The sequence below is a fragment of the Echeneis naucrates genome, chromosome 16 (assembly GCF_900963305.1).
Source record: "Echeneis naucrates chromosome 16, fEcheNa1.1, whole genome shotgun sequence".
Taxonomy (NCBI): Eukaryota; Metazoa; Chordata; class Actinopteri; order Carangiformes; family Echeneidae; genus Echeneis; species Echeneis naucrates.
In genome coordinates this window covers 8689518-8715537 of record NC_042526.1, presented here as the reverse complement: position 1 = coordinate 8715537, position 26020 = coordinate 8689518, and the positions used below count along the sequence as shown (strand labels likewise).

At 39.3% G+C, this 26020-nt stretch overlaps 1 protein-coding gene across 1 annotated transcript; it reads left to right on the top strand.

Annotated features, from left to right (window-relative positions):
* The first annotated feature begins 4202 nt into the window (after window positions 1-4202).
* Window positions 4203-25788, top strand: pdhx (pyruvate dehydrogenase complex component X). The gene is made up of 11 exons (XM_029522973.1): window positions 4203-4519; window positions 6604-6687; window positions 8710-8810; window positions 13350-13546; window positions 14163-14261; window positions 18146-18311; window positions 18771-18918; window positions 20382-20440; window positions 21467-21625; window positions 24015-24079; window positions 24826-25788. The coding sequence occupies exons 1-11, from the start codon at window positions 4384-4386 to the stop codon at window positions 25079-25081; spliced, it is 1470 nt and encodes a 489-aa protein (XP_029378833.1). The 5' UTR covers window positions 4203-4383; the 3' UTR covers window positions 25082-25788.
* The last annotated feature ends 232 nt before the right edge of the window (window positions 25789-26020 follow it).

Genomic DNA, 26020 nt, shown 5'->3' with positions numbered 1-26020 from the left:
ATCATGAAGGCACAAAGGTAGAACTAACAAAATTCCAATTGCCTAGATGTGTTGCATTGCATTTAAATCAGCATTTAGCAATCAAACTCATTCTGATTTACATTTAATAAGAGCAAAGTCAAAGCATTTATCGTGATTGACAGTTATTATTCTCTTTTCTGCATCAACACAACTTGAGGAAGTATTAATTTATTTATTTCGTTTTTTCACACCATCATCTTATGAGGCCAGTTTCCTTCTCCGATGTTTGTGCTTGCATACCTGTGGCCATAATACCAGAGAATTGTTGTCACACACCATCGTAAATCATATCCTTAGTTGATTAGAAAGTTTTACCCTTTTATTTAAAAAATTTGCATGTAATTATGTGGAAATTAAAAATGCATTGTCTGTAATAAAAACATTCATTTTAAGCCAGAACAACAATGTTCTCACATTTTGACATGGATCTCACAGAAGAGAAACACTGCTGATTATGTTTGTGATAAATGTGTGGGTATTTTCTACATATATAATTACATCTAATTATATGTCCAATGAATACAAACAATGTATTTTGTTCAGATGGTTGAATAATACTGATTTAATTTGTTTTCACTGTTCAGTCACTGATAATTTGAACTACAAACTAATTTAAAAATTCAGGAGTACAATTGAATGGTGCCTTTCTGTCCAATGTTAACTGACATCAGAAAACATTAATTAACATCACAGCACATGCCACTTTTTTCACACCACAGAGTTTAATTGTTATATCAATGGAATTCTGTAGAGCCTCTCTCTCAAACAATATGTTTTGGATTGTGGAAGTTAATGTTCAATTACCATCACAAAACAAAGGAAGCTATTGCCATACACATGCACTGGGAGAATGACGACACACTTTCACAAAACGCAAAGTCAACCTGATATTGCATACCAGCAACTTGGAGTGGCACAATTCGTGCATTATTCCTGGTTATATAAGCAGTGAGGGAAATTTCCAAGACAAAAACTGTAAAACCCGGTCTTATTCATTACATCTGTCCAAACATTCTTCCTTTCCTGTCAATACTTCATTCAAATTTACAGTGATTCCATCTTTTCAAACTCTAGCTTCTGTAATCGCAGTTCATGCTGTGCAATTTCGGTCATAAAGTGTCATATAGCAATGCAGAAAAAACTGTGTGCGCCTGGTAATGTTTAATGTTGCACTGGCATACATGGGTAAGCTGAATTAACAGCATAGGCATTTATGCTGCATCCACATTTACTTTGGCACGACAGTTGGATGTGGGATTGGTTGTGTCACCTGACTGGGCTTCTGTGTTAATGAAGGTGGTATCTGCCCTGAAGATGTTGGAGTCCTAAACTTTGTCCTGCGTACCCTCATCCACCCCATCGAGGAACTCAATGTCAGCAGCCTTGTCTTGAGTTTCAGAGCCAAAACCAATATCTTCAAGCCTGTCTGCCATGAGCAACCCTGGAGCACAGCAAAAAGCAAAAACAATGCACCTGATCAGTGCTCCTTTCATAGTTATGATGTGGGATTAAACTTGAATTAAAATTCCACATCACATACCTGTGTACTTAGCAGTCTTAGTGAAACTACAATAGTGTCTACTGCGCAACTGGTCTGTCCGGAAAGCAGCTGAGGTGGCAAGACGGAGAGAACTAATAGTGCATCCTCTATTAGCTATGGAATCTTCATTTGTTTCTGAACTCAAGGCCAGCTGTGCACATTGAAGCACTGGACTGCAGTCTGCATCCAGGCGTCTGAGTGCTCCGGCTGGAGGCTGGAGGTTGATGTACATCTGAGCAGCACATCTCCCCGGATTGACAACAGGACAACTCAGAGAAATATGACAGCCGTGTCATTGAGGGTTGGCAGGCCCAGCTGGAGGAAAAACAATAAAACCAGTTCCCGATCAGCTTACAGAGATCTATTAGGAACTGCTTTGGAGTCGAACAGAGCATTTGAAGGTCATGAATGTTAGGTGGCCGAAACAATAATAAATAAAACAAGGTTAATTACCTAAAAACACACATTCTAAGACCCCTCTGTGGAGGGGTCCCATCGCACCAAGTTATCAGATAATCCATCTACCGCTTTTCCAGGCTGTAGCGCAATCCATCACACTACGGACAACCTAGACATGTTTGGGCCAGGAACCGCACAACGACCTTCTCATTGTGGGGCAACAGCATTTCTACACCACACGGCAGATGCTTTATTAATCCTGAGGGGATATTCACTTTCATGCATCATTCAGACAATACAGAGACATGCTGCCTCACCTTTACACTGCAGCGTGCTTTACTTCCCAACGTGACAGACACAGCTCGTTTTTGTAGAGATTAGATGATGAACGGTTTACAAACAAAGAACAGCCTCAGCAGTGGGGAACTATATAGAAATGTACGCCGATGCTTGTGGCACATGAGATGTTTGTGCTGAAACAGCTGGTTAATATCCACACAGATCCACTTCAGGGGATCAGGAAAGAGTCAGAAAACTGCAGCTTTAATTTCTGCCTTTTTGCTTCCTGTCCAGCAGGAGTCACAATAAACTCAGTCTAAACTCCGGGGGGGTCCGAGGAGGTGTGTGGTGGTTGTGCAGTGTGTTACCTCGTGTTGATGAGCAGACAGTAAACTGTTATCAAACTTAGCTCACAATTCAGCCTCTTCTCTGTTTCTCTAAACTGTTCAGACGATTCTGTTGCTCCGCTAATCTAACCAACCTCTGCCTCTCTTCCTCCATGGTCACTTCCTCCTCTGCCTCCTTTAATGACAGTACTTCCTGTCATAGATTCAGGAAGAAACGGCAGAAATGAGTGAGTTGGAGTCGCGGCTCCAAACCTCAGCCAGCCGCTCCGACCTTCCCCTCCGCAGAATCTCCGAGCTGACAGCTTTTGTGTTCATCGCAGATCCGTCGTTTTCGCAGCTTCTGTCAGTGTCGAGACGCTGAAGAGCTCCAGTTCAAGCAGAGCGCATCTGCATGTTGAGGTTTAACATGCTGGAAGTGGAGAAGTTTACTTTTATCTTTTACTTTATCTTTATCTTTCGCCCCTCACTGATGAGAGTTGAAAATTAAAAATAAATAATTGGCAGACAGCAGAGACACCAGTTTCACCGGTACCAGGGTTATTAACGAAATATGCCAACGATTACCTGGAGGGCGATGACTTTTACCACCATACGTCATATTATTCTACCACATCAAAAAACAAAACAGCCTTTTCCTCACACGATACACCCAAGTTGAAACAGTCAAAACAACAACAGCAGAAACTTAATAAAGCGACATTGTGACTCCGAATTATTTTACCAAGTATTGGCGTCAAACAGCTGTACACAATTTTATATGTTTCAAGCGTAAAATGATCATTAAAAATACGTGTTCAGGGGGAAAAGAAACTCAACTGCTTGTTCAGATTACTTTGTATTGTTTTGTGAAATGTAATCAGTTGCGCAATGTTTTTAAGGCGGGTTTGTTAAAGTACTTTCTCATGATGTGGCACTGTAATTAAGCACATCATTTAGTAATTTTGAGTTTTTCTGAGTCATGACTATCACAACCTCACTTTAAGTATCATCTGAGACAAAGAGACGTTTGAAACGTGCTAAGACAACATGATGTCTAGCTGTAACACACATTGCTCTCAAACAAATCGTCGGCATAGTGTGGTAAATCGGAGGTATAGTCGACTAGTCATTTTATATCTCTTTCAGTTTCCTAACATGGTATTGGTTGGTTGATATAACTATGGCCTCATTACTGAGAAACCTGAAGCTTTGCGCATTTTTTCGTGACCATACTCCATTTTGTTATTATCCTGAGTCTCATTTCATTTTCTAATCAACACTAATATTCATATTCAGTTATTTATCAGAGGTTATTGGAGACACACAATTCATTATATTTGGAATGTACAGTGCTGTACCAAAAAGTGTTAATACATGTTAAAATAAAATATAACGAATGCGACGATTACCCCCCTTTTCAACAGACAATAGTCAGAAATAATACGTTTTTAAAGCGACTTCCTAAAAGACTCTGCCCACATGTACCAGTAGGGGGCGAAGAGTACGAGAGCTGAGGCTTATTGAGCATTTTGAAAGCAGGAAGAAGAAAAGTCGCGTAGACGTCATTGAAGGACCCCAAATAATTTATTATTTGAATTTCTATTTTAGATAAACAGCCAACAAAATACAATTCTCTGTGAAAAATAAATAAAATTTTCAAATTGACCTCGTAAAATGTTTTAAGATGAAGTAGTTCCCACAGTTGTTTTGCTTTGTTGTGTTTTTTTTTTCACGAATAAAGCCTTTCTCCCTTGCTGCCTGCTCTTTTACAGTCAGGCATCTAGACGGACGCGTCTCACCGGCGGTGAGGACAGAAACATGGCGGCCTCCTTGCGTCTGGGTCATCAAGGAATTTTATTTGGCTTCAGGTTGTCTAAATTCAGTAAATGTCTGAGGATTACAAACCTGCGGCAGGAGCCGGTCAGACACATCTTTCAGTCACAATGGCTGCTCGGTGAGTGATGGTTGCCTCGCAGAATAAAAGCTGCCGTCCTTATCGACGCTGACATTTTGCTATCATCATTTTGTTAATGCGGTTAATCTCATATTTCTGTCACTCCAGCATCAGTTGGACGATTACTGTCTTTATTGGTAAAGACACGAGTGTCGTATTTTCAGCCTAAATTGGCTATATTTGGCATGTATTTGCGTAGAGGGAGGAGCAGGTAAACACATTAAAACCAACTGAGCTGTTTCTGAATAGTAGATTTAATGGAGGTGAACTATCTGAAAAAGCTGCCTCTGAAGATAACTTCCTCACTCCGTGCATTCATTTTTCCTCTCAAATCTTTTAATCTCCTGGTTCAAAATCGCATCTCTCTTGAGTGTTTCTGACACTAATGGTTTGTCATGTTTCGACTTTAAAATGTCAACGAACGTTAAATAAAAATGACATGATTTTGTCTTAGTAGGGTGCTGGGTCCTTTGACGTTTGTTCTCTGAAGTGGAGGGAGGGATGAGCATGAATCCTCCAGAAAAACATCTCACTTGGTGTTTAGATGAGTGAATAAGTCCCCTTCAGTGTAGAGTTCAGACGTTCATGTCTGTAGCATTACTGTAACACACCCAAGAAAAAGGTTTTCCTTCATATGACACTGTTGTGGAGAAATAACCACTCTTGAGCCCGGTGCTGTGTTGTCAGTCTATGGTGGGGTCATATTGACACAGCACAAGAACACAGATGATAAAAGGCCACAGTATCTAAGTTTCCCTTAATTTTGCAGTCTTGAGTGTGAATTTGCTAACATGGATGTGTGTTGCTTACATGTTTGGGTCAGGTTTTTTTAAAAGGGTGGAAATTCTGCCAGATACCAAATTTTCCAGTGACATGTCATGGTTACAAAACACACGAATCCATGCCAAGTTTCACAACTCTCTTCATTGTCCAGCAACATTTAAGTAAACATTAACAAAACAAAACAAAACAAAAAAAAACAGGACCTTAGAGACTGCTGTTGAATCTTCAAGTTTTGTTACATTCCAAGATATGCAGCAGATGGCAGCATCACACAACCGGGCCACACACATTTTAAAACAAGTGCTGCGATCCCTGACATACTATACTTGGATTTGTGATGTGAATTTATGTCTTTTATGTAATTATTTATTTAATGTCATACAACCTGACTGAATGTGTTTATGTTTACATGTAATGGTTGCAGTCCATTTAGTTGTGGAATAATACGAAGGCACAAGGCTGACAAGACCACTTGCCAAAATTTTTGATTCTTGATTTCTGTCATTGTGTACTGTAAACCTTTAAGAAACATGAAGAGAGTTTAAAATTGTTTTTTTTTTCTGTGCTGAATATTTCAGAAATATCTGCTTACAAAAGAAGTATCATTTATCTAAGACATTACGTTTTCTGTGTGTTATCTGCTTTATATATAATATTGGATAGAATTTTCCTTTTGTAGAAATCATACATTTTATGTCTGCCCCTTTCGCAAAGCAGGTATAACATTAAAAAAATCCCAAAACTTAAAAGGAATTGACTTATTTCAGATTTCCCAGGCTGCTCTTTTATCTGCAGCACTGCAGGCTAGTTGTTTTAAAGCTGTGATGCCACCATAGCTTGGCTTTGTGCTTTCCTCTGGTAGCCTGAAGACCCAGTGTCCGACACATTGCTTCGAGCCAGCTGAACTCTGGCTTGTGAATGTCGACAGCTGGTGACAGTAGGGGAGTTTTGAGGGTGGCTAGAATCCCAGCAAGAGTAACATTGGCACTGCAGCCTCTGGTGCTGTGTCGACTTGCATCACAGTTACATAAGTAACCTGCCAGCATTTTTCTGTCTGTCGTAGCTGTAGTGCCTGTCCTGTCCAGCTCAACATGTGAAACCCCTGAGGGGAAGTTTCAGTCAAACACTGTTTCTTCTGGATTTTTTATGTGATTTATTTTGACATCCACATATCTGAGCTGAGGTTGAAAGCCTGAGCTGTGGAATGTTCTCAATATGGCCATTGCATTTTGATTTATGATGACTACTGACATATCTAATGCCTCGGTGTAAATTAATCTTATTCTCTTTCCATCCTCTAGGTGTCAGCCCAATCAAAGTGCAAATGCCTGCTCTCTCTCCCACAATGGAGGAAGGGAACATAGTGAAATGGCTAAAGAAGGAAGGTAAAAGAAACAAATGAAGCAATACTTCCTCAGCCAGCTCTCATTGCCTTTCCCAACTTCTTCCAACTAACCTGTTAAAATTATCATTATAATTTGGCTCACTTTTTTTCACATGTATTTTCTTCTTTTCTATTTCCTTCAACTGAATTTGAGCACGCTCTCCCAACAAAACTTGAAATTCTGTCTGTGCTTGTCAAAGAACCCCCAGATCACTTCTTCTTCCTAAAATGATGGACCAAAAGCAGCAGTAATCATTTGTTCTCAGACATCACACCTTAGGGACCTCTGGTGGCTAATTGGCTCATGGAAGCACAGCAGTCACTATTCATCACTGCTTAGCAACTCTGCTCAGCCGTGCGCTGCAGCTACACTCTCATTTATCAGAGGGTAGAACACTGAATTCTGATTGGCTGCCCTGCTGTGTTACGATGTGCTCTTGTGACTTAGGATGAGGGATGCACATGTGTATAAGTGAGAAAAGGGATTGAAGAAAAGATACATTCTTAGTGACAAGCAAAACACATCCGGTATTCCTCTTTCTGCCCCCAGCTACATAATGAGTTAAAGACAGCAAATAGTAGTTCATTTGTATGGTTGTGAAATAATGAGCTGTTCAAGATGGAATCTTATGTGAAGAAGTGTTTTTGCTTTGTTATAGCTTCTGGAAATACATAAAATAAAACCAATTTTCTGGTACAGTAAAATAAGAGCAGACAGACAAATTCTATAAAAGAAATTATAAACAAAAGCATTTGCACACCAACAACTGAACATCATCTGTAGTGAATCTTCTGTAGATCACTTATACATTTTTACTAATGTATTAAAAAAAAAGAAGCAAAACAGAGTAAGTCTAAGATATAGGAGAAGCTGATACCATCCTCCCTGTGCCATAACACATCACATATCTCTTGCAACTTCTCAAAATTATTGGTAATCAATTCAATGTTGACCAATGTTGATACTGTGTATCCATCCAGATGGTATATTTCAGCATGAATTATGAGCAATTACCACATGTACATTAGGCATCTGTCTCATTCTGTTGTTTTGCAACTGCTTTTCAGTAGAGTAGAGGTGAAAAAGCTCAGGGTTGCCTGTTTAATCTTTAATATTGCACATCACACCTCACCCCTGGGGTCACATGGTGTTAAAGCCTCATACAAATCCAATCTTGACTCTACTACTGCTTGCTCTCGGGGGCCTCCAACGTCAATACTGCCTCTGCTCTTTCAACCTTACCCTCACCCATCCCTATTATCGCTTCCCTTGACCCACCCATTTTCATTCCCACAAATCTCCCATCCTTAAACGTAGCCTACAAAATACATAGGAACTGATTTAAGGTGCTGCCTTTGTCACGGCACTGCACTTTATTTTCCTGTTCTTTGCCACATTCCCACATGCACACCTCTCACATCTTTTTCGTCCATAAAATCAGATGTCAGATCTGGATAACACTTGACCTTTACCTGACATCTCCCTCCCTTGTCCTTGCATCTCGACACATTTGGCATATGTCGTGAAGAGGATTGTATGACATGGCTTTATTCCCTTTGTTTCTGTATTTATCTGTCTGAAGCGCATTTCAGGCTATTGCAGAAGCAACTGTAGTGCAGAATGTCTGTGTGAGCATGGAAGAACTGAGGCAGTAGTTCCTAATTGCTATCCTCTTTCACTGCTAAGCAGATGCTAATATATTCCAACTCTCTGTCATGTGATAGACCAGTGGGAATCTCCTGGGATTTCAAGTATAGGCAAAGGCCTTCTCTCAAACACATTGAGTTTCTGTATTTTTCTTTTCCATGAAATGTTGATTGTTGATTTGGCTCATGATGGGCCAATCTAGAGCAGATACTTTTTCTTCATTACCTCTGAATCCCTTCAATTTATTCATTCTCTCTGTGAAAATTACCAGAAAAAGAGATGTGGTTGGATTATCTGAAATGAATAATTTGAATAATTTGAGGGGGGGTGTTTGCTATGCTGAAACTTGGCTTGTTTGTTTCTTTATCTCAAAAGGGGAGGCAGTTGCAGCAGGTGACGCCCTGTGTGACATTGAGACTGACAAGGCTGTTGTTACTCTGGAATCCAATGACGATGGTGTCTTGGCAAAGATTTTGGTGAGTGAGCAAAAGTAGATATGAACATCTTCTGCAGGAGAGATAAGACAATTAATTTGAAAATAGCAGTCATATTTAAGTTTTGAATATGGCTTTGATGAATTTCTTATGAAACTAGGGGTGTATTTAAATTCTTACTAGTTTAATAATCAGCAGCACCAAGATTTTGAATTGTGTTTTCCGAAAAGATTTGGTCCTAGTTCATCTGTTGGTATATTTTTAAAGTATGTGAACTCAACGTAGAAACAATTGTAGCAGCTATGGTAATGTTTTTAAATGTAAGTTTATATAATATATATATATATTATATATTAAAATCCTGTTAATGCTTCCTTAAAAGCCTCTGCTAATTGGCTATGCTTGGTAATTTTTTTTTCAAGATAAAATGACAGCAAAGCTTTGAAAAGGTTTTTTCAGTAACAAGTATTGTTCCCCCTCCATCCTCTTATTGTGCTGTTTGTTATTTGAATTTTTAATCAGATGAGCGATCAGCTGTCTTTTCTCATTACTCCACCACGTTTGTTCCCTTGAATAGAAAAATGGCATTGTTTTTACTTCTCCATCTTTGATGGATCCGTGAGAGATCGGATTTCAGTATGTAAATATGAGGAAATGAAGCTCATTTAAACGAGACAAAAGTTTATTTTTTCAGTTTATCAATTTTATAAAGTAAGGAATGATGCTGTTGTGTTGCTCTGGTTGTTCCCATGCACAAGAACTCAAAAGAGTGTGTTATATAATAACACAACATATTCCATAATCTTGGGCATCCTTGTGTTCTGGAGTTGAGCAGGATACAATTGGGTGATGTGTGTGTTTGCACAACCTTACAAAAAATTAAACACAACCAGTCTGCACCAGTAGATGCAAATAACAAAATCCTAAGAAGATTTTCCATAAAGAAAAAATACGTTATTACACAGTGCCATACACAGAAAAGGGGTTCACCACATTAATGAATAATCAGATGGACGAGTGTCAGTGATAAACCAGAGACTTGTCTCATTTTTGTTCCTGCCTTTCTCTTCACTTGCTTCCATTCTTTCACATTCCCTTACTCAATCCCTGTCTTAACTACTGTGGGTATGAGGTAGTTTCCATAGCAACCACCCAAGAACTGGGGGTAAGGGCTTTAGCAATGAAGCTGGCAGAGAAAGATGGTCTGCATTAGATGAGCCCCTTAGCTCTTTCTTTTGCTGTCTTTGATAGAGTAAATATATATAGGTAATTAGAAAATCAGCAGCTTCTGGCAATATTTCACATATTTGTACATTCTCCCTATATGGCACGGGTGATATGGCATCCACTTTGCCTGGGTCGGACTACATTAGCCCTCAATAGTGTAATTGTGGCTCCAAGCATCTTTCAGATTTATAATTTAAAAGGTACTGTGATTACCTCCCTGCAGCCAAATGCTTGGACATAGTGTAGTAGATCTGGAACTTCCTGTGCTCCATGGGGGTTATTTATGGGGGTCAAGTACCACTATGGCTCTGTACCAATTTCCACCCATGGCCCTTGAGGGTAAGAGAATGGGGGAGAGATCTTGCTCATATTGGGGGTAGAAACACCAGCACCATGAGCAGAGATTACCGTATCTCATCATTCTCTTACTGGATTGCTCTACCATGACCCAGGGACTTCAATCTAAAAATATGCCTTTGGTACAATCAATCATTGCCTTTAGGAAATGACACGTTTGCAAATACATAAATGCACATTGTTCCTCAGTGTTCAGATGTATTGAGACACAGATTATAAAGCTACCAGGTAGATGGCTTAGGGATTGATTAAAATGAATCACCTGGCTGTAAGGCTGATAGTTTCTAAGACTGATAAATTGACAAAGACGTCAAACACATTCCGGGATACAAACCTATCAGTTTCCCATTTATCATTCCTTTGCCCTCCTCATCTCTACACAGTCATCCAGGAGATCAATTCAGGCACCAATAGCTATGTGTCCTCTAAATCAATAGTTGTTATCAATCACTCTTAAACCTTAAGAGATAAAAATAGGTGAAAGGTCTGTGTTGAGAGTACATAACCTGTGGGTGGTTCGCAAAAAGACTAAATTGAATTCATGTACAGTTCATATTTTTCTTCAAGACCAACTGTGCAGAAAATAGTGAACTGGCACAACATTTACGATATCAGTCAGTTTAAATTTAAAGTGAAGTCTAAATTGTAATATATCTAATGTGCTATTGATAAGAGAAAATTATTTCCCACTCCCTTAAACACAATTTCTCTCTTTTGTAAAAGAAAGGTTGTAGTAAAGCTTATTGTACTGAGCTGTTTAGACTCTCCAGGGGCTTGTAGGGCTAAATGATAACAGTTTGGTAAAAAGAACGCTAAACCTCATAGATGGTCTCGTTTGACTTTGTAACATCATTAGGTGCTGAATCTGTCCCTTAAGAGCTTTTTCAGTGAAATGCTCTGCAACTGGCTGACAGGAGAATTAGACTTGCAGACTGTCTTACTTGATGATCATGAGACAATTTACACTGAACATCAGAGAAAATATGGCTATTAGGACACAGCATGAAAATAATAGGTCATGCCTTAACTATTTATTTAATTCGGAAGTGGCCACCCATCTACAACTGTGTAGTGTAGAATGTCAAGTGCACAAATTTTCCTTTTGTAAGGTCTGAAAAAGTTACAATTTACTCCATTAAACTCCTCTCCAGGTTTTGCATTGTCTAATTTTAAAAAGTAATAATGGTTAGGGTTAGTGAATGCAGTGAAAATCAATAAAATTAAAGATTTCCAATAATTTGACATAGTAAGGGTAAAGATGGGAATTTACCACAAGCCTTTTTTCTGACAGACAATTTTGATTTTTGTGATACCAATTGTGCTAAACACTGGAATATCTGAACCACTGCAGACCCTGAGGTGAGCCTGAGATTTGATCTTCCCATACATTTCATTGTGCCTAATAACCATTGGATGGCAGTATTGAGCCCCACACATACTACCATATACAGGGCATCTTCGCAACTAATGGGTGGCTTAGTGTATACAGTAGATAAAGTGGTGAGCCATTAAACCACTCTTGGTTTTGTTGCTCTTGGTGTTTAAAATGTAGCACATTATTTGTCTTTAATCAGTCCATAGCACTCTACCACTTTCTATTCGTCAACAGAAGTGCTGAGACATTAAACACGAATAACAAGGCAGAAGACGGGCTGACCACTCAAATGTGTACACACACACAAGAAAACATACATAACTTATGAATAAATAAATAAATGATCAAAATTAAACCCTGGTAGTGGTGGACTTAAATCCCAAATGAAATCTCTTGTCAAAGATATTCATGGAGATTGGTCATTAATTGTTGTGTTTTTTTTGTGTTGGTTGATGTATTGTATGAATAAATGAGATGAGTTTCTTCGCAACCATTGTCATGTTTGTCAGTTGAGGTGCTGCATAGATCTTTTTCTCATTACAATAAATTCTAGTGCTGTCAAGTGTAATCCTCAAATGTTGTCTATCAAAAGTAATTTTTTGATTAAATCTTGTTTAACTGAAATTATTATCCGTAAATAAATGTTAGAACCTCAGTGTGATGGTACTTTGCACAACATTGCTGCTTACCGAATCAACCTCCAAGTTGAATTACAGATTCATTTTTGCATGTTGAGCTTCGTAACTTGCAGGACAGTCGAGTCTCCATTAAACTGAAGTAACACAGCAGTGCCAGTGAGCACAAGTTTTCTTATATTCTACTGTCTTGTCCAGTTTGGTTAATTTGATTAGTCAATGTGCTGCTTCACTTATGTTGCGAGCCCAATAAAAGGAGGGGCTGACGTTGGTGTATGATGACGAATTGGATTTGCTCATGGTCATTTCATTTTGCACCAATTTGGCCTTTTGTTAAGAATTGCCGGTTTTTAATTATTGGCTGTTTGATGTTGTTGTCATACATAATTGATTGAATTACATCTCTTTTTGCCATTTCATGATGGCCTTTTTCTTCCTTTATTTTCTCCAGTTATTGAGCTGTACGCTTAAGAGACAGTTCCCAAAGTGTGTAGATTTTTTTGAAAAGAGATTAAGTGCGTATTGTACATGGCCTTTCATTTACACTGATCAATGCAAACCGAGGAACAACACCTCACACAGCTTGGGAAAAATAGCAAAAGCCTTGCAGTGTATCTGGAGTACTCTGTAGTAAAACAGTAAATCAATGGTTGTCAGCTCAGAACAACGTGAAAGCACATCCTCTGCGCTCCAAAAAACAATTCCACCAGTCAGGCTCTTGGCCATTACAACAACAGAAGAAAATGGAGCGATGGATATTGATATGAACGATAAGGCAGTGTGATTTTTTCAATAGGTCCCTTAATAATGTTCTGTCAAAAGGTTTTTCTGTTCAATGACCACAAGTGAACTAATTAACTTCACTTCTCCCTCATTTAATCTTTTATTGAAAATTATACAACAGGAGACCAGCACTTGAAGTGACTGAACCTGTTTTGTTAATATTCCCATCACAATTTTTAAGTACCTCTTTCACCCTCTTTACAGATAGAGGAGGGCAGCCGCAACGTGCGCCTCGGCACTCCCATTGCCCTCTTAGTGGAAGAAGGGCAGGACTGGAAGCAGGTTGAGATCCCCCCTCCAGATGCTCCAGTGCCACCTGCTACACATGCAGCTGCTGCCCCAGTCGCTCCCCCTGCTGCTCCCTCTCCACCTCCTCTACCAAAGCCTACCACATCTGGACCGTGAGTGTTTTCTTCTTTCATTTGAACCGTTCCACACACTCCTTTTTTTTTTTTTTTCTTAAGAATTGGTTCTGACATAATCTTTAACGTCTGATTAGCATGGTGCAAATGAGTTTATGCACGAGATGAGTGCAGTGTTAGCAAAAATGAACCAAAGATCATAAAAATGAGCTAAAAATAGAAGATAGTCCATCATAATTCATTTTGCCAAATAAGGTCTTCTTCTCTCTCTCTTTGCACCTTGGCTGCATAAGCTGGATGGAGTGAAAGATGAAAGTGAATGTGATCTACTGCAGACATGATTATGAGGAAATAGATAGAAATGGGCTATATGAAGACAATTTTAATTAAATTCACGGCAACAATCATAGGAGAAAGTTGTAATAAAACAACATAGTAGGCACGTTTAGTGAATTCAATTATTCACTCATATTTGTTTATTTGTATATACGTGTGTGTGTGTGTATGTGTGTACACGTACGAGTGATGGCACTATGTATTAATATACCGAAATGTGATATCTCCTTCCATAACTAACATCAGGACTAAAGTTAAAGCCTTAAAGTAAAACTGTAAATCTTCAAGTGGTATTACTTATATATTGTGTCATGTTCAGCTTGCGTTTGAGTCCAGCTGCAAGACACATTCTGGACACCCATGGTTTGGATCCAAAACTGGCTACACCCACTGGACCAAGAGGACTTATCACCAAGGAGTGAGTACAAATGATCGGATTACCTGTAAGCTAGTACATGCTATTTGTATTCTTCCTAATGTAACGACATTTTCCACCAGTGGATTCCAAGGGGAAATTTGTGACAGCTTGTTTGTTGACATGTTAATGTGCTTTGGCATTATAGCTTTAATAAGAATGTTTTGTACGATACAAATCAAATTAACAGGTTGAAGAAAAACTGGTTTTTCTTCAAACTGGTTTTGAAAAATCTGAAAATTTGTTTAAAAACTCTCTAAAGTGCTGATTTGTCAGCAGCATGTGGTTGTTCAGCACTGTAATGGGTCCAACACATTGCTAGGATCCCCTTGTGGCTGTCAATAGTATCATTGAGGGGAAGGGATGTCAGTCAGAGCCAGGCAGGTCAAAGCCACAGTGCAGGCAGTGTGAATTCATGTGTGGGAGAGACTAGATAAGTGAAAATGTGTGACTGACTGGTTGAATTTTAAAGGACTTTAACCCTGCTAAGTGAGGAATTTGGAAAGAAAGCTGTGAACACAGACACACACACACACACACACACACACACACACACACACACACACACACACACACACACACACACACAGCTTTAATGCTTACCTGCTGTCAGTGGGGACCTGACTGAATGCTCTCGTTACCCACCTAACACCCTGCTGGGGAATCTCATTAAGAACTTCTGTCGCCATAGCAACCTATTCTCCAGGACCCACTGGTGACCATAGTAACGCAGACCATATGTTTTTCGGGGATATATGTCAGTAAAAGAGAAATAAATGTGAAGTTTAATACACTAAACACTTCAGAACAAATGTTGATAGAAGGACTTACACTTAATGAATACCTCTGTGGAGATGCAGAAAGAAAAAACATTTAAAACTGGATTTATGGCTTAACCACAAACCAGAATATTATGTTTTGGAAACACTGCTCTTATTAGTTCCAATGAAGTACATTGAGCTTAGAGAGAATATCGTATAGACTTAATCAGTTTAGTCATCTGTCCTCAGACATCTAGTACCAGGTCTGTATCCTTTTCTACCTGCAGTCTAATAAACTCTTCCTTATTTTAATTATTAAATTTTGCTGACAAGCAACAAGGGAACAACTGAATGATGGGCTGTTACAAATACAAATCACAAAAAAAAATCTACAAAATTGAACTTTTCAGACACTATGCTACCTAACATGGGGTGGCATTTTTCTCTTCTTTTTCTCTGTTTGCAGAAACAATGCAAAAGATGTGATTTGAAGAATGTCTAAACAGAAATGTAATCTGTAGATGATGGTCTGGCGCTGTCGGCGAAAAGTCACAGACTGTAATCTCACGGATGAAGCAATCATTTATCAGTGTCTGATGGCTGCTTCCTGTAATTGCAGGGGGAAATAATGTTCAAGCTATAGCAGTTGATGGAAAAAGTTTTAAATTGACATGATTGCGCCTTTTCCCTCTTGCCCATTGTCTTGGGGAGTTTGAATTAAAGTGGTTGTACCTTGGAATACATTGTGGTTGTAGTTTGGGTATATTGTGAACAATTGTTGCTGGAAACCAAATCTTGCCATGCAGATAGTTTCCCATCAGCTTAGTTACTTCAAGAGTGAGTAGAATAGCCCTGAATTCCCTTCCTTTGTCCTTCTGCACATCAGATAAGGCTGAAACCAGGGGAAGGAACCCTCCCCATTTCACCCTTTGCTGTCGTGAGGCCTCTGCATACTGGGCATGAATAGCAGAGGTGCTGCAACTCAGCGATGAGATCATAGCATGTTACGTAGTGGTCCACTGCAAAATTTAAAAAAAGATCAGGCTTAAGGACACACTTTTGTATTGCTGCATTTGATCTCATTGTTGTCATAAATAGGCTTCTCTCTTGGAGAGCAAGTAAAGCTTTCAGTTATTTCTACTTCTCCATCAGCCAAGCCTTTGTTAGTGGTGCCCTATTATCAAAGTAAGTTAATGATGTTTTAAAAGCAAAAGGATAGCACAGCCTTGAAGAATGTCACATTTAGTCGTACTGGCAAATTCTCCTACTTTCCCTACAGTATTGTTACTCTATTCTGTTAAGTAATCCACTGCATCCAAGCCGCTTCTTTTTATGGTGTCGTCACTGTATACGCCAACTGTTTTTGCTGTGTAAATAAGTTGTAGTTTTACATGATTTGTGTGTATGTATGAGATTACGTATTCACTCAGTACCTTAAATTTAATGTCCAACTACAGCATTGTCTTTTATACCACACGCCACACTTGGGTTATGTGTGTTTGTGTGTGCGTGTGCCCCCTTTTTAATATTCCAGTCACATTCTCTGTTTCTTGTGGAGGCTCCTTTGCCTTGTCAGTCAGGGTGTTCATGGTGGGTGTGCAAAGCAGATGCCAGCCAGCTACACAGTAGTATCTATGGTGTCATCATCTGTTGGCCAGTGCAGGCTGCTGCTGACTTGACTTTCTCAAACTTCATAATTGAGACATTGTTTGAATTTCTGTACTTTTGACTATTTTTTGAAAATATTATCATTGTATAATTCCTTTGATCCTTTCTTTGTTTTTGTTTTTTTTTACTGACTAGAAATGTTAATTTCCTTTTTTTCCTTGTTATCATTCATTCATCTTCAACTGCTTATCCATTTCCGGGTTCACGCGGGGGGGTGATGGAGCAAGGCGAGGGCAGGGTTACCCTGGACAGGTCACCCAGGACAGGTCACCAGTATTTATTTTTATGTTTAAAAATGTCCTTTTTATAATGCGTATGTTGCAATTCCATTTTACTCTTTACTGTCTGTCAATGCCGTTGGCAGATTAGATGGGGGCTTTCCAAAGTGCCCCAGTCCCTCTGCAAACAAACACTCCTAACTGCAAGAGAAAAAGAGGAACTAGTCTAATGAAGGGAAAAAAAAAAAGCCCAGAGAGGAACAGGGAGAAAATAGCCGTGGGGCCCAGACTGTTCCTGGCTACATGATGAGGTCAGAGGCAGCTGGTGCAGACAAAAGACTGCATGCATGTGGGAAGGTGGATCCCAGCACATTAAGCTGGAAGCTTCAAGCAGGCACACCTGATACCTGCCCCTCCCCAATCACTGCGAAAACCAAAGTTAAAGGGTGAAAAAAATTAGGGCAGTCTTCAGTGCTGTACATAATAAAAACGTATAAATCTCTCTATCTCTTTATATATATATATATATATATATATATATCTTATACAAAGGGAGACTTTGCATCATATCTCTTAAAGAAAAAGTCAGTGTCATCATGCTTTATAAAATATACAGATGCCTATAGCTCAACATATCAGTGGGAAGTGTAATGAAGCCACAGTTTTGAATAAGCTTGCCCCTTGGTGCTGCTGTCATCTGATCCCTCGTGACCTGATGGGGTTTGTTTGTGACTTGCAAATGAATCTCATGACACCCATCCACAGGATGACAACTGAAAGTTACCCTTGTCCCTACAAGCCTGTCACAAATGGAAACCAGACAAAGCCGACAGATAACTTGCTAAGCGGGAGTATATGGGTGAATCATCTTGCCTCATTAACTATGTCAGGGTTGTTTTGTACGACTGTAATCAATTCCACTGTTGAAATTAGGATTTCATTAATTCATATCAGAAATAAAGAAACACCAGACAAAGAAACAAGGTTTTCCATTAAATATTATAACTTATCGCTTCAGCAGCAGGAATCAGCCAGTTCAACAAAGACAGACCCAAATCAAAATGAAGAAGAAAAATCATGACTGCATCTTGCGAAATATAGGCTAAGGAATTTTTGTCTGTGAACATATCAACACAAATCTTGAATGTTTCTCAATAACTCATATATATCAGTTTGTTTGTTTGTTTTTTTTGTTTGTTTTTTGTTTTTACTTATTATTCTGATTTTGATTGTTTAACAGAGATGCGTTGAATCTTTTGAAGAAATCTCCTGCCCTCGAAGCAACACCAGTCATGGCTGCCCCACCTGCCCCAAGTGCTGCTCCCAGACTGGCAGCTGCCCCTCCGCCTCCAGGAAGCAGACCCAACATACCTCCTCTGTCTGTACCAGGGAAGCCAGGAGCCCCAGTGAGTGCTCATTACATCATGTTTTTTTCACAAACACACATACACACCTCATTCTATTTTGTGCTAAAACAAGATATCACCAGCTATTCGCTATAGACGGGCAACAACAACCAATTTTCAGACTTTTGCTTATGTTAGGCCCCAAAGGGATATTTCACGTCACCTCCTATTCTATACCTGCAGTTGTATCTTATGTATCATAGCTAGTCTTCGTGGGTTTGTCTGCTGAGAACTAAGAGAGCTTTTTTATTTTATGTAATTTTTTTGCTGAATCCATTGGTCCAAGACAGACAAGCCCATTGTGAAGGCTTGTCAGTAGCATCTCGCATTATCTAAATAATTTATATCGGGGAGATGTTTATCACTCTTCTTCCTGTGCCTCATTTTTCCTTTTTGTCTCTCAAAATGTCCTCTACATTTCATTCAATTGGTTACCTGTCCTCCACTTTTGCTCCTCAGGGCACTTTCACCGAGATTCCAGCTTCAAATGTTCGCCGTGTTATTGCTCAAAAACTAACACAGTTGAAGACAACCATCCCACATGCATACGCTTCTGTTGACTGTGACATGGCTGCTGTCATGCAGCTCCGCAGTGACTTGGCCAAAGGTAAAAAACACAAAAGACTTCTCAGAGAATGGTTACACATTGTGGTTACACATTGTGGTTACTCAAGTATTTTCCGACATGCATATTACTGACATTTTCTTCAGTTGATGCTTGACACTAACATATGGAGGAATACTTCTCTGTGAAGATGGCGATTTCAGGGTTTTCACATGACTTTTCATTTGACAGAAAAAAACCTGTTGTCCTCTCAGTCAGGATAGTGATGTTCTTGAGATCTGATCTCTCTTTACACCATCACAACATAACACAAGCTTGTCAGGGTTACAGGGTTGCTGGCTATTCTAGCTTGAGATATCTCACTCTGGTTTATTAAGCAAATTCTATAAAAAAAAAACTAATTCAGTAAGAAAAACTGGTAGGAATGGAGGATGCTCTCATTTCCCACTCATTGTTTTTTGTGCTTAGAGAGAGGAAAGAGTTTTACCAGAGATCATTATTTCTTCAGTTTGTGAGAAATAAAGGGCTCTAGAGAAGGTGTATGGGTAGGGTGAGTTTAGTTTGATAAATAAAGCATTAGCAGGGCATATCTTTGAGTTTAACCACATGCTTGCAAACATCTCTTTTTGATTTCTCAGCTTCACATCCTCTGGCAATTGTGATTGAGTGACCCCTTCCTGTGCAACACTCTGTGCATAGGAAGGGGTGGTTTACTCCCGTTTTTCATTTTGTTTCCTCAAAGATGAGGCTGTGTGATAACATTCACTCTTCAGCATCATGCAATTTTCAATATTTACTTTCATGGATTCCTCAAGTGTAATCTATGTTCGCTTTGGGCCATTTTTTTATGTTGATATAGCAGTAGTGCTTTGCTAGTCACCTAATTTCAACACAACACACTATCACAAATTGGGTTTATTTAGTTTAACTTTGCCTAACTGTCAAACAAAATATAAATCTCTCTGGGCTGTGTCTCTGTGATGGAGGAAACAGGACAGTCATTCCAGACCTATTAGCGAGCTTGTATGTGTATGAGGGATTCTCTCTCCGGTTGTTTTTGTGGACTCTCATTGTTCAGGAGCAGCACGTTTCACGGTTAGCTCGTTAATCATCCCGCTCACAGCATAAATAACTGTCTGGAGCAGCACTAATGGACGCTAGTATAAGTTGGCAGCAATGCCAGACCGAACCTGCCTTGTCTGCTGGTGTCAAACACTAAGAGGGAAGCAGAGCAAACCAAAGAGCAAGGGGCACTGATTCTGACCATCCAGAGTATAATAATAAACATATTATGTGTACATTATATATGTATTTGTGTTTGCCACTTATTCTACCATGTGTTGTACTGAACATGTGCCCTTATAATAATCTGTCCACAACATCTGACTTTGACTGCATTTAGACGGGACCCGTTTACCACATCTTTATTAGCTTTCCATGGCAACAAGCTGAATTCACATCTTAACTCAAATCCGGCTCACGTTCTGTATCTTCTGTCATTTCAGAACAGATCAAAGTGTCAGTTAATGATTTCATTATCAAGGCAGCTGCTGTTACACTGAAAGTAAGTATAATTTAGAATATTTCTTAGCTCACATTTGTACATTATGTTTTCCAGCCAAGCCTTTTGCCCCGAGTGTCTTCTAGTATCTAGGGTTTTGCTTTTAGTTCCTTAACAAAGCATGTTGACATGGAGTTCAACAGATTTTTTTTTTTTTTTTTTAAAGCAGCATCGGTCATTGCTGCTGTTGTTGTTTTTTGCTCAAGTCCTATCACAACTATTAACTATAACAGTGCCCATATAAGACCTAATTTTGTTCTTGTTATGGAAAATCTGAGACAATTATTAAATATTCCACCTGCAAGAACAGTTTAAGCAAACACAAACTGAGGAACAATAAATTTCACAAGGAATGAGAGTGGGATAAAAGTGGATTAAAAATAGAATCAGCCCCCTGCTCATTTTTTTAATTTCAGCCAGGACTGCCTCAGCCACCTCTGATAAGAAGAGTAACGTGTATCAAACTCAGCATTTTGTCATTTCTCAAGGAATATTGTATTCTGATTATGTGTCAACCCGGAACATTCACGAATGCCTCACGGACATCTGGGATGTTTGACATTTCACCAGAGACCATAGGAAGCAACTTAGACACACTTTTGTATGACCCAGCAACTAAATCTGTCTTCAGGAAAATGAGAGGAATGTGGAACAAATGTATGTACGTTTCCCAGCTAATATGTACCACAAGATAGTCGTCAAATAGTCATCATCAGTCAGTCAAACATCAAATTTTACTGTACAAGGTCTCGCATGATCAAAATACCTCTTTGGCTTCTACTCTAAACAGTGAAATATAAATAATGACTTACGTAATGCTGTACAATCAGAAACGTTCTCCTGAGTTGACCTAAATAAATAAGGAAATGACAACAGAGGCCAATTTGTGTCTGTTTACCAAAGTGGTTTGGCTGGAAATAAAATATAACCAAAACAGGAAACCCTTTTATCTCTTCTTGTCTTTCTGTTTCTCCTTGTCAGCATAAAATTATTAACCTGGACTGACATCTGATTTTTTTTTTATCTTAGGAGATGCCAGAAGTAAATGTAACCTGGTCTGGGGATGGTCCCCATGAACTTGATTCCATCCATATTTCAATCGCTGTGGCAACAGACAACGGCCTCATCACTCCCATCATCAAGGACGCTGCTAACAAAGGAGTCCAGGAGATTTCAGCCAACGCTAAGGTGAAATTTACAGGTTTAAGAAGGGAAGGGAATTTTCTTCGTGTTTCTTTACTGTCAAGCTGTTGGGTGCTCAGTGAAGCACTTCAAGACATGATGAAAACAGGATGCTGTAGATTTGTATGTGGGAGTAGAACAGGAGGTGGAGACTTAACCGTATCTTACCTGTCTGGGAAAACAAACTGTTGGCATCTGTGTAGTTGTGCGCATCTAAACCACTTGACTACAATTCAATTTTTTTTTCTCCTGATATCCATCAGATTGTGTAGCGTAAAGTTGCAGGTCTCAGCTGTCATGGCCACAGGTGGAGTACAGAGCAACAATAGTTGGTTGTTCCTTCTACTCACACTTGGCACTTGAGGATTCACACTCGTTCACAAACACACAAATGTTTTTCAAATGTGACATGTATCTACACTCTTCATGATTTCAGTTTCACTCTCCTTTTCATTGGTGACACAGATCAAAAGGTTGCATTTCTGAAGATGAGGTTAAAGAGTGGAAAATTTCTCACCAGCAGCGACCGGATCTAATATCTTCCTTTGTTCAGCATCCATATTATGTTTCTGTGAACACATGATTTAGATTAATCAACTGTAAACAAATCTACAAACACAAAAAGCATGAAATCATGTTGTCAAACCGGAACGCTGCTTTTTTCCTAATTACTCATTGTTTCCCTGTATACCGTTTTCATCACATTTCACTGTCAGCTACAGTAATAGCAGCAGTGACAGCAGCAGCTGCCGTGACAATCGAGCTGACAGTATCTGAAGTCTTTGTAGTAATAACACCAGTTTTCACTGGTACAGGTGAGAATATATGTTTTTGAGAAATGGACGCGTTACATCTATGACTATCGGTCAGAATTGTTCGCAGCTTGGGTTGAAGGAATAATGAGTTGGCGTGTAATTAGATTTTGACACATGGTGGCTTAAATTCCAGTACTTATGCTGCAATGGTGTAAATCCTTGCAGTTAGACTTCACAGTAGATGGGATGGCTTCAGTCTGTGAGGTGTTGTCTGTTTGTCTGGACATTTATACCATTAATGTTATTCTGTACTGCAAGTGTTAGCAATCAGTAAAACCTTTTCTTTTGTTTCTGTTACCACATTGTTCCCCCGTCCTGACTGTGGTTAATGCTGTTATTTTGTCCAATATTTGATGCAAATGGTATAAGATTGTCCCCTTTGATTACATAAATATGACTATTGCAGTGGATATTACGTATTTCTATCCACCCTGCTGGGTATTTTGATTTGATCATTAATTTTAGTTTAAATCAGATAAATGCATGGAACATAGAACATGGAACATAACAGCTGCTTTAAGACATGAGCACTAAAAGTACAGACATTTCAATCCTCTTAAGCTTTCAGAATGCAATTTGCCACCCACTACTGTTCAGTTGGTTATGCTGCTGCCCTGAGCTCAGTCTACATTTGCAAGTCCTCATTACCCTCAAATTAAAATCAACATGTGGTTTGAATGAAGCATGGAGAGGTCGCTGCTGGCTGTTGATGATGGAGCAGAATGTAAGACTATCTTTTGTGCTTAAACCTCTTATCACAAATGTGCCCACTGTGTGTCAAAGGGCATGTGACTCATTCCCAAAGTCTTGTTTTGGTTGCACCTCTGCATTAACCTTTGAAGCTCATTTTCATTTAAATGAATGCTGAATAGAGACACGTTGGCCGTCCAGCACTTTGAACCTTAAAGCCATTCCGTAGTATCATCCAGATAAGTGAATCACCTCTATGTACAAAAACACTACATACCTTACGATTATCACACTGTGCTCTCATCCACCAGATAACTTGTGTTTTCTTGAAGGTCGTCACTCGCATTCATGGCAACTGGCTGCAGTATGAGTTTGTTTTCCTTGCCAGGATCTTAGTGATTGCTGCTGGAAAACTTCAATATTTTCAAAATTATATTTGAAAATCGATCGGTCTTAATATTTATCGGTGTTACCTTGCTTGGAAAATACATCATTTTGATCTTTTCAAATGCTCAGTTGGTTCCCCACTTTGGTCCACATTTAAATGTCAAAACATTTACTGGGCAGATTGTCCAGAACAAATATCCATGAAATATTCCACTCAGAGAATAAAGTCATTTGGTGGTCTCTCAGCTTTTCCTACAGAGCCAGCAGCAGATCGATGTTTTTATTGTCCTGTGAAATCTCAATAATCCTGTGGATGAATAAGCAAGAGAGATGTAGTACCGTTGTCGTGCAGAGGAGATAAATCCTAAACTGGTGCTTCCTTGGTGAACCTCAAATTATGTCATTTCGACAATGAACTAACACTTCATGCTCTTTGCCACGTGGTCAAATCAGGAGCTCAGCCAACATCTTGGCACAGGAGGTGACTCATGTGTCTCTTTTAGGCATTGGCCCAGAAGGCTCAGGATGGGAAACTTCTACCAGAGGAATATGAGGGAGGCTCATTCAGGTAACTAATTAAGATTTATTTCTTTATTTATTTTTCCATATGTTGGAACAGAGCCTCTTCTCCCTACCACTTAATTATATCTTACAATTTCTTCCCTAGGTGAAAGATAACATAGCCTTCATAAAGTTCCTCTCGTGGCTTAAATCCGTTTTCACAGAGACAATATCTTATGCATATTATACATTTCAAGTGGTCCGGAACTGAATGTGATCTTGGGTGGAAAGGACCATTAGTTACTGTGCCATCAACTGCCAAAAAAAAAGTGGAAGGGAGGCTTTTCAGCTCATTAGAATTAATGGTGTCATTGAGACATAAATGGGGTTTCTGTGTCAGGCAGGAGCAATGAATTCCTATAGAGATGCAGTCGTCTTTGTCCTCCTGAGGATGTGTGTGTATGCCCTTCCTCTATTCATTTTTCCATTCCCCTTGAGCTAGAATTCTCATTAAGACAAACAGAAAACTGCCATCAGGTCAGTTTTACTTACCATACACAGTATTTAGGGGGATATTTGGAGGTTGATGGTGCTGGATTTATTTTTACCCATCGCTGTTCTATTTTATAAAATTATATGTTCACAGCCAATTATATTTTTACACTTAGTTCATCCTCATATTGTTATTCACTCATGTCCGTATATTTACTTTTTCTCGCCCACAGAGTTTGAATAATGATGTAATATTTGCACTGTTTCTTTCTTTCCATCCTTGCCTTCTGCTCTTCCCCCCTCCTGCCTCCTTTGTGGCAGCATATTTAACCTAGGGATGTTCGGTGTCATTGGCTTCAGCGCCGTGATCAACCCTCCTCAGGCATGTATCCTCGCCGTTGGGACCGCAAGGTCGGAGCTGCGGCTGCGTGAGGAGGACCAGACCCTGCAGACTCAACAGCTGATGACAGTTACATTGTCCAGTGACGGACGGCTGGTGGATGACGGATTAGCCTCAAGGTTTCTTGATAAATTCCGTGTCAACCTAGAACAACCACAACACATGGCCCTAGCCTGAAAAGCAAAGCCATAGCGATGTGAAAGTAATTGTTAAGACATAACAAGGCACCCCTGAATGACAAAGCCTGTCAAAGCCTGTTTTTATAAGCAAAGAGTACTTAAAAAGTTGGCTTACTCAGTAGTTCTGTGCATAGTGCAAACCTGAATTTGTGTCTTACCTCTGACAGACAAATACTGGGCTTTGTGATGGAGGCATTAACGTGAGCTTCCGCTGGAATTACAGAGGATTCTGGTTGTGGTGCCAAAAATTAGAGACAAAAATGGCATCGCAGGGTGCCCACACACTGTCACTGGGATGATTGTTTTATCACACCAGTGTTGTGTACATGTAAGTGTATATATATATATATATATAAAGTGGTTATTTCGATTCACATTCTGTTTTCACAACACGCACATATTCTGTGTTTTAATTACATGAAATAGCACACAAGACTGTCAAAGCCCCCAATGAACATCTGTCAGAGGTATTTATTCCTGAACATCCCCGACAATTCAGTGTTCATCAAGGGTAAGCCCAAATGCCATTTGCTGATATGAAATTCAAAAAGAGTTCAGTCATTAAATGAATGGCCCATGTTAAGATAGTTAACTTATTGAAAACAGATACTTTGAAATCCCCGAAAACTAATTTTAAAGTGTATTTAGAGTAACTTTAGTCATGTAGGTTTCAGTGTCCTAATAAAACAGACCTTTCAACCCTCAGATGTCTATGTTCCTCATTAAAACATGTTTAAGCTGCACCTAGCTATCCATCTATATGACAGCAGCCAGGGAAAGCACAGATGTGTGCGTATGCGTGAGTGTTTGCCTCTGTTTAATTAAAATCTAGAGAAATTGTGTAATAATTATTTGAAAGAAGCCAATTAGAATAATTTGCTGGGCTGAGTAGACAGGTCAGCCTCTCCTGGCAGATGTGTATCTTTGCTGTTAGCAT